Source organism: Odontomachus brunneus, unplaced genomic scaffold (assembly GCF_010583005.1).
Source record: "Odontomachus brunneus isolate Ranch 3 - 2012 unplaced genomic scaffold, Obru_v1 Obru_scaffold_019, whole genome shotgun sequence".
Classification (NCBI taxonomy): Eukaryota; Metazoa; Arthropoda; class Insecta; order Hymenoptera; family Formicidae; genus Odontomachus; species Odontomachus brunneus.
In genome coordinates this window covers 2,414,669-2,430,122 of record NW_022639469.1, presented here as the reverse complement: position 1 = coordinate 2,430,122, position 15,454 = coordinate 2,414,669, and the positions used below count along the sequence as shown (strand labels likewise).

The window sequence follows — 15,454 nt, the reverse complement described above, 5'->3', positions numbered from 1 at the left end:
TATATATATATATATATATATATATATATATATATATATATATATATATATATATATATATATAAAGTATACAAAGTGGCGCAAAAGAAACGAACTGGTTTAAAAAATTCATAACTTTTTAAATTTAACTTTTCTTTTTCTTTTTCTGACGTAGTGTTTCACAAATAGCTTAAAAAAATCTTCGTAAATTATACTTCATGATTTCATGTCGAAATAAATTGAAAATTTGAAAATAAAATGTTTAACAACCGTTCGCTTCTTCTACGCTACCCTATATATACTTAAAAATACTTAAAAATATTTAAAATTTATTGGTAGCGGAGATTTCAGCTCGACAATCGTGCGTGAGGTATGCTGGCAGAATTGTGAGCGTCTAGTCGACCTCAAGAAATGCAAACACTCGTCCGTCCGTCGTCGTCGCGACACCGAGAACACGATCCACGATTCCGGTGACATGCCAATGGCTATCTCACGAAATCGCTCGGAAAGTCGCGGAATTGCGTCGTGCAACAGGTGAGAGACGACAGTGTCTCGTCCTGTCGCGCACTACTTTGGATGAAAATTTATGATCGCCGCATGTATCACGACGCGATTGAATTTCGAGCCGGTCCGCCCTAGTTTCGCGGCGGACCGCCGCGGCGGGATTTATTCTCGCGGCTGTGCGTTTCGCGGTTACAAACAGCGCAGTTTAAATTGCTAAGCGTTTGCGCGAACCGGAGCGTCGCTCCACCCGGGAAAATGATCAGCTCGAGGGTAGAGGTTCACGGGCGATCGATAGTTCGCTATCTCCGATCGCCGGACCGGAGAACGACGCGCTTTCGTCTCACGAGCGATTACTTTTCGTGCAACAGGTGAAAGAGGCTGAGAGTTTCGTCTCCTTGGGTCGCGTGATTTTTCGTGCGAGATGCAATTGCACCGATTTATTCGTCCTGACGCGCGCGAAGAAAGAGCGCCGACGAGAGGCGATACGGTCAGAGGGAAACGAATCCGTGTACTTCGTGGAAAATATGAGACGTTTTTGATTGGGGTACATTTCTCGAAACTCGATACGATACTTTGTTTCGTCGTTGGCTAAGATTGAAAGCGAATGTGACAAAGAGCGCCGCACTTCCACGATATTCTCTAAATTTCCTCCAGTACATCTCTACTCGAGAGGCGAAGACAATCTTGAGGTCGAGTAACATTTCGCATTTATTAGAGTAGATTTTTCTGCTCCGAATTGTTCTGTGAATACTCTCATTGGAAATCGAAGAATGAGGTTTACATGGTCATTATCTGAAACTTGTCTCACATGAAATATTTTGCTCTAAAGTTAGTGACATATTTGGGAGAGTAAAGTAGATTCTATCTCTTCGAGCAAACAGAAATTAAACATTGGAAATGATGGCTAACAAATAATGATTTACAAATAAGTAAGAGAGAGAGAAAGAAAGAGAGAGAAATGTGTGTGTGCGTTTTTTAGTAGAATCATATGAAGTTTAGGGGAAGAAATTACTTCGATGAACTTCAAAACGCATATCCAGTCGGAAAATTTATTTATTTATTATACATGTTAAAAATATTTATTATAAAATTAATCTTTTGAGAATATAAATTCTCCTATTGGATACAATGCGAAAATTGTTTAATAAAAAAGTTACGCATTTTTCGCCATTGACTATAGTGTAAGTCGCCCAACGTTAGATTCTAAGATGTCTCTGTCATTTTCATATTTAAAAAAATGTGGAATAAATACGGAATAAAAATGTGGAATAAATACGGAATAAAAATGTGGAATAAATACGGAATAAAAATGTGGAATAAATACGGAATAAAAATGTGGAATAAATACGGAATAAAAATGTGGAATAAATACGGAATAAAAATGTGGAATAAATACGGAATAAAAATGTGGAATAAATACGGAATAAAAATGTGGAATAAATACGGAATAAAAATGTGGAATAAATACGGAATAAAAATGTGGAATAAATACGGAATAAAAATGTGGAATAAATACGGAATAAAAATGTGGAATAAATACGGAATAAAAATGTGGAATAAATACGGAATAAAAATGTGGAATAAATACGGAATAAAAATGTGGAATAAATACGGAATAAAAATGTGGAATAAATACGGAATAAAAATGTGGAATAAATACGGAATAAAAATGTGGAATAAATACGGAATAAAAATGTGGAATAAATACGGAATAAAAATGTGGAATAAATACGGAATAAAAATGTGGAATAAATACGGAATAAAAATGTGGAATAAATACGGAATAAAAATGTGGAATAAATACGGAGTAAAAATGTGGAATAAATACGGAATAAAAATGTGGAATAAATACGGAATAAATTTTATATACGGAATTAGTTGGATAGGTCGAGGTTGACTGCAAAATTTAATTCCTTCGAACCCACACAATTTATTTCTTCTACGATAATTAATAATCGTGCGTGATAACGCATTTCTTTAATTAATAACTAAAAACTTGTTTATTTGCAAAACGTGGTTATTTGCGAAATGGTAGAGCCGCGTGTAATCATTCACAGATCTTCTTTGATTGATAGCTCAAGATTTCACGTGATTGTTTGCGAAATGGTAGAGAGAGACTTTGTGTTTAGTTTGATGAGTTCTATCTGCATACAATCTGGGTGTGTCATTAATTGTTCGACATCCTGTATGTGCCACTTTAGCTCCTATCATAACAGATTATCGCATGAGTAGTTCCCAATCGTAACTATTTGATACTCCATGAGAGAAATATGTTCAAACAGTTTCGCAAAGGAATGTGCTCAATCATCTCACTCATTGGCACGAATTCACTCTAATCGACTGAAACATTCATACGGATTAAGAATCCATTTCAGCTAAACAGCCGCTCTTGTGATTTCAAGCCGCGCTATTTTCACTGCCGCTTCGATTGAATTTTCCCGAGTATTGAGTGAGATTTCATCCTAAGATATTTACAGAGTAAGCAAGAGTTCGTCACTCGTGCAAATTGCCTCGCGCTTTTGCGCTCTCAGTGCCGCTATTCTGTACATACCGCTATTTTGACAACTGTCGATACGGCACGCTAATAATTATAACAGATGATGAACGACGTCTGCCATCAACATCTGTCATAATTATAAATAATTTCAGCTAATAAACCACGGAAAATAATTGTTTATGTGAAAAATTTAATTAAAATAAAAAAGAAACTAAAAAATCCAAAAAGCATTCAAATATTTTAAACAAGCTAATCTCTTTTACAATTTCTTACTTTATTGCTTTCTATAACCTTATGGATCTTTCAATAATATTTTTAAAAAAATATTGTCGATAATTTATCGTCACGTAGAGGTCTCGTTAAAAATAGCGTTTATAAACAACAAGTATCGTTAATCGTTTATCTCGCTACCATTAAGAGGTAAACAGTTCTAAAATACTAGTTTGTTTAAAACTTGTTTTTAATTATTGAATGTAATTTGAAGTCATTTTTTGTAGTTTATTATGTTAAATCATTTATAATTATGACAGATGTTAACAACATCTGTCATTTGTCGTATTGAACCGACAGTTGTCGATAAGTACATACATGGCGCCACGAAAGTTCTACTATTTTCTAGATCTAAAGTTACACGATTTTTAGCCTTATGCATACACGAATAAGATTGAAATCATATTATAATTAAAACTACTTTAAACCTACCATTGCAACTGGAGTTACTTATGCAATTTGCTATTCCGAACATTATATATAAGCCCGAAAATCATGTAACTCAATCTAGGAAATGCTAAGGTATTTATCTAGTATATATATCTAGTGTATATATTTATCTAGATACTACTAAACAGCTCGTACATTTTTTCCCCTTAAAGTTGCAGTGCTTCAGGGGCTGTATTCTTGACACGTATTACGAGCGCTAAGATTCTCAAGTTAAACGGTTTTATATAAGACGTTCTGCATAGAAAAAGGGGATTTGGAGTGAAAAGACGCCCGGAATGCATCAAGAATACGATACCAGGTTATCACAATTGAGAAATATTGTTGACGCTTTTGCGGTCGATCGGTTGAGCCAAGGTAACAATATATGAAATATCCGACGTCAAAAATTTAACGAAAAAGTCAGGAATATCACAAATCTCTTTATTAAATTCTTATCTATCGGATAAGAATGTAATAAAGCATCGATATTCACATCGTGTGTATAGTAGGTTGCAGAACGCTTTAGACACAATGACAGACTGCAAATTAATAGTCCAAAAGGAGGATGAATTGGTCGAAAATAAGTACTCTCATTGGATCACCGGCTACGCTCAGAAGTCCATTGTGTTTAAATCGTTTCGCGACTCACTGTACTGTCACTTCAGCTCCTGACACAATCAATTGCTATCAGTCTCTCAATTGTGACAGCCAAGACAGCGCTGCAACTTCACTCGAGAAAATGTGTGGAAACCGTTTAGTAACCGAGTGTACAGAATAGCGGCCTTGTTTTCAACGTGATCGTCGTTACCTCTCCTGGTCATTTGATGCACAAACGTGGGTCGTGTAATCCGTGCTGTAGCCGGCCGTGCGTTACACGTATGCACGACGATTAACGTATTCATCAAATGGAACGCGTCGTCGTAATCCGTTTCGCTCGAATAACTGCAGCACTGATATCCATGTTGTTGCATCATCTTGAGAATTATTCACTCGTGAAAATTTTCTTTAAATAGGCGATAAATAAAATATTTTTATCGTGGCACTCTTGTATTCTATTAAATGATTATTGGTGCAGAAACCAGAAGCTGCCGATTCGCCGTATCTACGTGGATCGTTCGAAAAGTACGTGATCATATAGAGACAACGCGGATTTGGCCAAATCTTTACTACCGTGTTACAGATTATCCATCCTTTATTAGTTTAAATCTGACAGAAAGTCATATAGAGTGATCTCTGTTGATTAGTTTTTGTTCGACAGTGCGCCAAAGTAAGCTCTGTCAGCGATAGGTTCTGCGTTTGGTCGCACCAGCAAACATTGAACTGACCATTTTAATTGTTTCTCACGACTTTTGAGTCACGTTTCCGTCGCAATCTGAAGAATTTTTTACATCGATTCATAATTATTAGTGAGACCCCATTATTTTACTCACTTCGGGAACAGTTAAAATAATAAACGCACAAAGACGTTCACAGACGCAATAATGGAAACGCCAATACTGTAATTACTCGTGAGGACAACTTCAACCGCGTCGGTTATTATTATATTAATAGCGCGCGGAGATAGAACGGAAACATTTTGCGTTTTACACGAGTCACATTTCCGCGAAAAAGGAATCGATCGAAATTGCGACTCGTACCAATATAAGCGGTGCAAGTAGAAGTAGCGAAGTTACAATGTTGATTTGTCGCAAGTGTGTCTCACCCGTTACGCGAAACTCCCATTTGTCGATAGAACTTCGTCCCGCGATATTGCTATCTAATGGGCTATTAATGCCCGTCGGTTTTAATGTCACTGAAAGCCGCGCGGCTTTCAATCGCGAATATTACACGCGCCGATAATCGAGGGACGTTATTTGCTATAATTGAATACCGGCTAGCTTGCCGATTTGATGAAGAAGTGCGAAAACTTTGTGCGATCTCTCTCTCTCTCTCTCTCTGTTTCTCTTCCTCTTTCTTTCATTCAGTACACAGAAAGAACGATTTATTGATTCAAATAAATGTTTCTTTGGAATAGTCAAAACGAATTTTTCGATTGATCAAACAAAATTTTGTTTGATCAATCGAAAAATTCGTTTGGACTATCCCAAAGAAGCGTTTATTTGATTCAACCAAATCGTTCTCTCTGTGTAGTAATCTTTCCTTAATATTTCATTCAATAATGCGCGCGGAGACACTTTTATCTGAATAAAAGCCCTGGCACAAGTCAACCTAGGTATTTCTTTCTCTTTTTTTTCACGACGAATAATAACGTTTAATGATTCCGAAAAGCGTTGATTCGTGAAATCACAGGACGATTGAATATTAAAAATGAATGCACATCTGATGCGCGAATTTTCTTGGAAGGTACTGCGCGAGCTTAAAATGAAAGAAGATAAAAACATAAAAAAGACACGACAATTCGATGAAACACGTCGTGGACACAGAGTGTTCTTTCAACGAAGAAATGGCACCGATGCGAGAGGCAGCGCAAGTCTGCGACGCATTACGACATATCATCTGTTAGTAATCGGATTGGATTTACAGCGGGAAGGCGACATTAAAGCACATAAATGAGGCGCAAGGACGAACTCGGTGTTAGTATCTGGAATTCCAGTGATTCTATTTATGAATCTTAACTAATCCTATTGCTTCGTTGAGAAAAGAAAAACAGCTCGATACCGGAGTCCGTTTGATCGAGAAAGAAAGAGAAAGGAAGGGGGAGAGGAAAAAAGAGAGAGACAGAGATCGTCAAGTAAAGCTGAACGTAGGCGAGCGATCGTTTCTTCACTGTCACAATTAATCAATCCGCCCCGCTATAGCTGGCAAACATACTAAGATATACGGTACAATAATTCGATTGACTCCTCTCGAGCTTGTTTATCCGCATTAGAAACCGAAGCCGCGACGTTGGCTTCGTGCCGGGGCCGAAAACTCGGCCGAATTTATTATTCTTCCAGACCGGGTATCCAGGAATCCCATTAGTAGTTTTCGGGTGCACCGGCTATGCATATATAAATAGACGTCACCCTCACTGTTCGAATATAGAATCTGCAGGAATGTTAATTCTTTCATACCCTTGAGAGCCTTAAGCTTCTAAAACGTTCGAAGAAGCCGTGTCGATGGAAGCAACGAAAACTTCGCGAATCGACGCGAATGAAGCTCGTCTCAATAATCGTTAGTCGAAAAACTTGTTCCTTGCGAGGTGCTTAAATATGAATTTAGAGTTAAATTTTGGGTTTTTGTTAAATAAGAGTTATCCAAACTAAATCTGAGGTTTTCAAAGTAATTCGAGTAACCTAAGACTCGCTCTCTCTCTCTTACTTTTTCTCTCTCGTGTTAACAGTTGTTGTTTGAAAATTTTTATTTTACTTTATTTGAAAAATTTTAGTTTTTATTTGAATCATATCATACTTGCGGCATTACATTTGCAATTGCGATTCAACTGAGAAATTCACATCAAACTCGGAATTTAAATTTGAATATCTCATCTAAGATAAGTTTGAAGTAACGGCTGTTAATATGGGCCTAAGGCTCTTATCAACAGTCATTACTTGAAACTTGCGTCATATAAGATTTTAAGATTTGAATTTACAGTTAGAGCTGAGTTTTTTATTGCAATTATATGATAGACGCGGCGTTATATTTGTCATGATGAGACCTCTACCGAAACACTCACATTTGACTTCAACTCAAACGCGTAATTCCACTGAAAAGCTTACACATCCAAGCTCTGAACTCAAGTCCGAGTATTTCACTCACGACGAGTTCCAGGTAACGACTGTTAATAGGTGTCTTTAACATCGATTAGCTCAGCGTTGAAGCGTTCTCTTTTTATCTTCTTCGAACGACTTATCGCGCGTTCAGCTGTGAACTCAATGGTAGCGCACCTAAGGTCCGTATTAAGAGTCATTACTTGAAACTCGTCTCAAGTGAGATACTCAGATTTCAGTATAGAGTTAGATGAGAGATTCTTTATTGAATCGCAATTATAAATGTAAATCTCACGTTTATCGCGATTCAGCTGAAAATATTTAGATCTGACTCTGAATAAAAGTCTGAGTATCTCGACTGAAACAAGCTTTAAGCTTACTATTAATACGGTCATTAAATCCATATTCCGCGAGAGATCGTATCTTAACCGAGCAGAATGAAATATCACGAGGACGTCGAAATGACGAGAAAATGACTGAAGAAATTCACTTTTCAATCACGATTCGATCAGTTCCTCGTCAGTCTCACGTCGTCGTGATTTTCTGTTTTACTTGATTTACGTCACGCCCGATCTTCGTAGATGTCGGACCCTCGGGCAAGCGAGAGAAGGAGAGAGAGAGAGAGAGATCGTCATGTGAACATCGCGCTATCAATCACCCATGCCAATTTCCACGGTAAACATTACCATAATCGGTCAGCCGGCCAGTCGATCGATCGGTCGGCCGATTACGGTAGTCAAGAGTGCGTCTTCTCGCGATACCTGGACTTGCGCGAAAAGTTTCAACGCTTATCGCTCGGCTGAATGTCAATCGATGTCACGTGCGCCGCCATTTCCCATTATTCGTGCAAATGAGTTCAGTGATGGCAGCGCGACGTGACTTACGCTTGATTCAGATGACAGATCAAATTGCAGTTCCCAATGGAATTTGTCCCGACGCTTCCTGCGACTGGAAGATTAATCTGCCGATTAATGGTCGCTCGTTGCACTCAAACAAAAAGTCACCTCGGTGCTGTAACGGGCTTCACATCCCGTTGTTCCAGCGATGATCGTGCAAGTACACTAGGTGTACTAAACGGTGGCCACGCATTTTTCCAAATAAAGTTGCAGCGCCCCTGGTTGTCACAAATTAAGGGGATGCTGAAGCTGAAAACTTTACCGACAGAATACTGACATTTTTCTGCAAAGTTTACGTTGTATTGGTTACACAGAATTACAAATGCTTTTACGCAATGAAAGTATGTGCAAAAATAAATAGGAGTATTGCTCAATATGTGACGAAAACAAACAAAAAATTTTTAATGTAAAATCTCAAGCTGTCAGTTAGCGTAATATTTGCCTAACCCAAAAGTTCCGCAGCTTGTACATATCGAAAGTGTGGATGCTCCAAACAAAAAAATTTTAAAAAACATTGCTCTTGCTTCGCATTTACATTTGGAAGTTTAAGAATATCAAAAAAGTTTGCTGAAAGATTTTTACATATATATGGTTAAGTTTTCCTTTGAATATGATAAAACAAAGCAACACACATTTATGTAAGTTCTGTATATACAAGAAATACGAAAAGGATCGTGTGATTATGTTAGTGACGATTGTCTCTGTATTATCGACATTATTCGAGTTCGTCATCTCCTTAAGCGACTGTGCTGTCGTAAAATGAATTTAATTAATTTGATATTTGAGACTTTCACGGTGTTCTATGAATATTAGATCTGGTTTCCGGGTTTAAGCCGCGTGAATTTTTCTTTGTTTAAATCCTTCATTACAGTAGCGACGTCAAATATCTCGTCTACTATGTCTAGATATAGCTTCCGGAATGGAGCCGTGTCTTGAATCTAGTATCTCGTCTACTGTTTGACTTTTGACACCATCGCGAATACCTTGCAAGCTCGTGAGCGCACCGCAAATTCAAGTGTGTCATTCTCAAACGCGTAAGCGTGTAATTTGGCTGAAGTTCTTATTACACAATCTTTGCGATTTTGCATTACATCATTTAGCACGTTAAAGACAGACGTGTAAATTGTATAAATTATAAATCAATACGTTTAAACGTGTCAAGTGACGTGACTTGAAACGATAAGAAGAGATTCAGGCAAAATAACACACTTGGATTTGCAGCGCAGTGGTTCGTGATCGTGACGTTTGATAGGCCTCCATAACTCATCTGAAAAAGCGCGTGCAAACAAATGTAGGCTACTCCGTGCCGCTCGTTGTTATTCCGTGGAAATACAACGTGCCAACTGCAAACTCGTCATATTATTCGTCATCCTATTAACATCATCGCTGGTCACTTCAATTGCGCATCGTTACCAATTAACACACTCGAGCAGCCTCGGTAGCAGCTGTGAGTTACGCAAAAACGGCGTCCCGATACCGTAAAAGTCGCGAGTCCCCTCAAAGGAAGAGAAATTTTCCTGGCGTCCGGAAAAATCGCGAGAGGAAACAGAATCGCTGTGCAAATAAATCCTCTCGAGACGTCCTCGCACGAGTCGCGTGCCGCGCAAGCAAACAAGCGCGATACATACAAGCACGCTGCCGTAAATCGAGCCGATAAGCACTATTAATACATTAATAAACGATCCCGACATTAATAAACGAGCTCGGAATCCGAGCGAAGACCGACGTTGTGGACGAATCTCTCCAAATGTAGATGCGAAGGTAGAGCAATGTTCTTCAACATTTTTTTGTTTGGAGCATCCACACTTTTGATGTGTACAAGCTGCGGAATTTTTGGGTTAGGCAAATATTACGCTAACTGACAGCTTGAGATTTTAGATTAAAAATTTTTTGTTTGTTTTCGTCACATATCGAGCAATGCTCCTATTTATTTTTGCACGCGGACGTTATCGAGAACTGTGTCACCATGAGATGACAGCCAACATATTAAACGGCTGTTCATTCTTCTGTCATGATAGTCAACGTGTTAAACGAGTGTTCATTGTCCTGTTGCCAAAAGCGCGTAAACGCTGTAGCGCGAGTGAAAATCGATTGACTCTCCGTCTGCTTCCCTGATTCTCGCTAACGCAGTTTTTTTCGCGGTACCATTTTTCCTCTTTTGTATGAGTAAAAAAAATCGGGGAATAATTTTTCTCATTTTTTCAAGTTTCCATTTTTTAGTTGGAACGCGGTTTAGCCCCCAATGCTTGTAACTCTTTCTTTTTAGCAAAATCCCTGACAAACAATCGAAATTTCAACCGTCCCCAAAGTGACCCACAAAGCAGACGTAGGGTTAAAGATAGCTCGAAGAAAGCTGTGTTAAATGAGAGAAAAAATGAAGCTAAGGCGCGGAATCTCTGGAAATCGTCGAGGCGCCAGTGTGATCCATCGACAAGACGACAGGTGGACGAAAATCGCGTGGATAATTATGAAAAAAGAAGCTAGACGAAAGAGAGACGAATAAATCGCTTGCGGAAAAATCCATTCGACCAACGTTCCCGGAGCAACGATCTCCGACAACATGGAGGACAGAGGCGTTAACAGCCCATTCAAGACAATTAGTCGAGCACGCCGGCTGAAATGACGACGAGGATGACGACGATGAAAATAGCGTCATGTTTCCGTCGGCGGCGTTTACGAAAGCGCCGCACCGTCGACGGCAACATCAACATGGAAAAGCCGTAAAACCGACGAGATGGCGAGTTCGAAACTCACGTGCCAGACGGTTTTCGCGGTCGAGCTTCTGCGAGTCTGAACACGCTCGGCATCTCGCCGCGAGATGCAAGATGCTGTGGCGTAGTCTTTGGAGACTGCTGAAGCCGTCCAGTTTGTTCTCGACGAGCGCGCGAAACGACCAGCGTGAACGTCGGTCGCGGTTCGCGCGCGAACGCGACATGTGTTCAGTGTGCTTTTTAAGGTACAATGTGTAAAGCATAATGTCTAAAGTACAATGAGTGTATTCTTCACTATGATACTATACTTATAACCGGTGATCCAATCTGCAATCAGCAAAATCTCATTAATCAGTTAATAATAGCAACTGTCCCTTCATTACTGACACACCTTGCGAACACAAACAGCGTCATTGCGCAAGGCGCATGGGGAAGCCGTTAATTCGTCATAAGATTGGATTTGGTATAATGTATTGTATAACGAATTCATCAGCGAATGTATCAGCGTTTCGCAATGAAATCTTACATCCACTGATCGAAATCAGTGAGATACAAAATGGAATAACAAAGTGAAAGTGTTCCCATTGAAAATCAGTGAATACGAATTATCAATGAAATAGTTCAGTTTACTGGTTCAATCAGAAAAATTTTTATTGATTCACTCTAAGAGAGTTTGTGTACGTGTGGGATTTGAATTGATGGGATTTTTGAATTGCAAAATCGCGAGATTTCAATTGCAAAAGCAATTACGGTACGTAGCTCGAGACTGCGATTCGCCAATAGAACGGGAGAGAAGTCGTCGTTGTGAATCCAATTGATTGATTTGGATTGAATGATTAATTTAATTATTAACAATATGGATAAGTTACTAAGTGGCTTTTTCTTTAAAAAATTTACGAAAATAAGTTGTCTCACCGAAAGCGCGAGCGACGCGAGTGAGTACTTGGCGCGCGTGTCAGATCGATTTGAGAATGATTTATTAGCACGCGCCTCTGTCGTAGGCGGGGAGGGTTGGCCGGGTGGTCTGACGCGACTCTCCTGGGGCTCGTAAAAAGAAGAAGAAATCCCACTGCTGAGGAGAATAAATATCGCTCGATTTTCATCGGAGAATCCTGAAATTCTATTTCGGGAAAGAGCAAAGAGGGTGTATTACTAGAGGCGAGCAGTTACATTTCCGCTATTTTTACGCAATGACGCTTCTCCACGCCGCGGAAAGGACAAATGTGGCATTGCTAACGCGACGTGTATGACATTTCCGGGAACCCGAGGAACATTCTCAGTGTAGAGTCTGAGAAAGGGATCGCGGGACAAAGGTGGCGGAACGTCGGATTAGCGTAAATACGGCTGATGATATGCTTGTCACGAGTGCGGTAACACACAAGGCAAGGAGCAACGAGGAGAGACGTTTGTTGAGGTACTGAGGTATCGTTTACTGAGACATCTCGCGAATCTTCGGGATCCTCTCTCGACGCCTTTCTCAGCCCGGCAGCTCGTTAACGACGTCACGGCGGTGATTAATGACGCACGTTGTGGAATTCGCTTTTGCAGGAACGTTTGTAATTACGCTCGCGCGCGAAACAGAAATGTGATCAGCTCCGCCGCAATTGTAATGAATCAAGCCATTACGACGCAGATGCACGGCGACGTCACAGACGTGCATCCCCGTCGGCGATTACATTAGGACTCATATCGCGTATAATTGACACGACAAACGTGAATAATTGACCGCGTTAATCTTCCATGGAGAGGAGACGCGTGAAGTGACCGCGCACGAAAACTCATCCGATTGGGGGCGACGATTCGGGACGATTCAGGCACATCATCGTCGTTTGTACAACGAATTCGAACGAATCGATGTAAGTGCGTCGCGGCGATGAATGCCGATCGATCGTCCGCAGCCCGACAGCAATATCGCTCGGGAGGCATGGCTCTCTAATTGGAGAATTTACAGGCGGCTCTTCAGTTCACGTAAATTGACCGAAACTAATCGGCCATAATTAATTGAGCGCCAGAGAACGTGCGCGTAGAATGTTGTCGTGTTAATCGTTCAGTTGCTATGGAAACCGCATCTTGCGAGACCATCAGACCGTCAGCTGCGGTAGATTCATTATTCTTCTGAGAAATTCTCGTGGCGAGGAAATACTGAGTGTCAAAAAGAAAACAGGAGATCCTCGTTAGGTGTCTCGAAGAAATTATTAATCCTCACTTTCACTTTCTGAAATTATAATTAAGATAAAAATGTAATGTTAATTTCATGGAATTTCGTTTTCTATGTCATCCAAAAATATATCATTTCATCCTTAGCAGAATCTTTTGATGCAGGATGGCCTATGAACTGTACATGCTAAGAGCTTTTTGCTTAAATCGATCCCAGAAACACATCCTTTTAGCACTCACAATTCATCATAGGATATCCTATATATATAGCCTCAAAAGGATTCTTCTAAAATCAGTCGACGAATATTCTAAGCACAATATTATTGCTCTCTTCATTAGAAGAGAAATACTCTCTTCTAATTGCGACAAAAGGAATTGCAGGAAATAGCAACTGGGATTCTTTTTCTTGAATCTTTTTCTTTTTTTCTTAAAGTATTTTCCTTTTAGAAAACAAACGTATTCCGCTGAGAATGTGCTTATATCTTTTTGGTTGTTGACTTAAATACGACAAGCCTTTGGCACGGATTGTAGCTACCGCCACATTATCGTGGGACGTCGAAGAGATCGAGAACGCGATAACTTCTCGCGCTCTTAATTAATTAGCCCGGAGTCTTGTCGTATTTCCTGCCTTTCCTCTCTTTCTCCGTCTTCATTCCTAATCCTCCGGCGAATTACGTACCGCTTTCGAGAAAAATTCGCAAAGATCGTGTGATTCCAGGTCGACGCTAAGAAAAGAATAAACAGCGATAAGGTCGTCTCCGGACTTTTCGTAACTGACTATCACATCTGAGAAAACATTGACACTCGGCTGGAGTGTCGGACGAGATGTTCATGTACCGTATCGTCGCCGCGGACGCGGCGAGTGTTGGAGTGCGGGTCTTAGATCGTCGGCCATAAGTCTCGAGGACCATCGGCGGAGCTTCCCTGGGGCGTCGAGCCGGAGAGCATCGCAGCCGCATTTACGAGAATAAATAATCACGACGACGATGAACGTCGTGCGGCTTCCGAGCGGCCAGTGACAACAGCGGTGAAACCTCGCGACCGACGTCGGCAGACCTCGCACACGAAGACGAGACGTTCCCGCGAGTTCTCAAGCCGAGACGACTCGAGACGATCATGAAGACTCGACCGTCGTCGTGGATCTCGCGAAACCGGCGACGGGAATCGCCGCTAGTCACTGCTCCGTCATCCAGCAACGTTGCTCGCTCGCCGAACCTCCGAGGTTCGCAACGATAAGGGCGAAATAATCATCCACGCAGGATGATCGCAGGCGCGAGCGTGAACACCACCGCGACGGTGATTCTTCAAGAACCGGGCGGGCTGTCGAGAAACGGCGAGCTGGGCTTCAGGCTACCGGTCCTCATGTCCGCCTTCCGCGGCGCCGACGAGAACGCCGCGATCTCGCGATCTCACGAGGACAACTCCAGCGCGATCGTCGCCTTCCTGCGCAACGACGGCGCGTCGGATCGGCGGGACGCCCTCTACATCGTGCTGCCGATCACGGTGATCTACGTGGTGATCTTCTTCACCGGCGTGATCGGCAACATCTCCACCTGCGTGGTGATCGCGCGCAACAAGTCCATGCACACCGCCACCAACTATTACCTCTTCAGCCTGGCGGTGTCGGATCTGCTACTGCTGGTGTCCGGACTGCCGCCGGAGATGTACTACATATGGTCGCATTTCCCCTACATATTCGGCGAAGCGTTCTGCATCATCCAGAGCTTCGCCGCGGAGACCTCCGCCAACGCGACTGTTCTCACCATCACGGCGTTCACCGTCGAGAGGTGATTATCGGAGGGTATCGGGGGGATGCGCGGGAATATTCTCCAGGGGAGAATCAGGTGGTCGTGATGAAATGTCAAGCGGGATCGGAGAAAGAGGGAGAGAGAGAAGGAAAAAGAGGAGAGATCACACTGCTGTTGCATGCATTCGATATTGATTAATTGACTTTCGCCGGGTAATATTTCTAATAGCGCAATAACGTATTTCTATATAAATTCTACTCAACTCTCATGACAAAAAGATCGATGGGATACAGTCCGCTGTCGGCTGAAATTGTCGGCATGTATTAATTTCGGGTTTCGTTAATGTGTACACGCGCGCGCATTTGCCAAACAGATATTCGGAAGATGAATGCTGACAAGCGCAATATATCCACGAGAATGTTCGTCTCTTATTCCTTCGCTTCTTCTTCTTTTCCGCTTCGTTTCTTCCTCTGCCTCTTCGTCTGCTTCTTCTTCCTCCTAACTTTCTCCTTTCTTTTTTCTTCTTTTTCCTCCTCTTCTTTCTTTATATTTATATTCTGCCTCTTTCTCTTCT

At 41.2% G+C, this 15,454-nt stretch overlaps 1 protein-coding gene across 11 annotated transcripts in view; it reads left to right on the top strand.

Annotated features, from left to right (window-relative positions):
- LOC116841958 (pyrokinin-1 receptor-like) overlaps nucleotides 1-15,454 on the top strand; it is a 43,776-nt gene that overhangs the window by 1,263 nt on the left and 27,059 nt on the right. The window contains exons 1-3 of one of the 11 annotated variants that reach the window (XM_032810537.1): nucleotides 11,457-11,726; nucleotides 12,110-12,389; nucleotides 13,851-14,919. In XM_032810537.1, the coding sequence (XP_032666428.1) occupies nucleotides 14,393-14,919 (527 nt within the window). In that variant the 5' untranslated portion in view covers nucleotides 11,457-11,726; nucleotides 12,110-12,389; nucleotides 13,851-14,392. The other 10 variants (XM_032810538.1, XM_032810531.1, XM_032810534.1 and 7 more) reach the window with 10 other exon arrangements.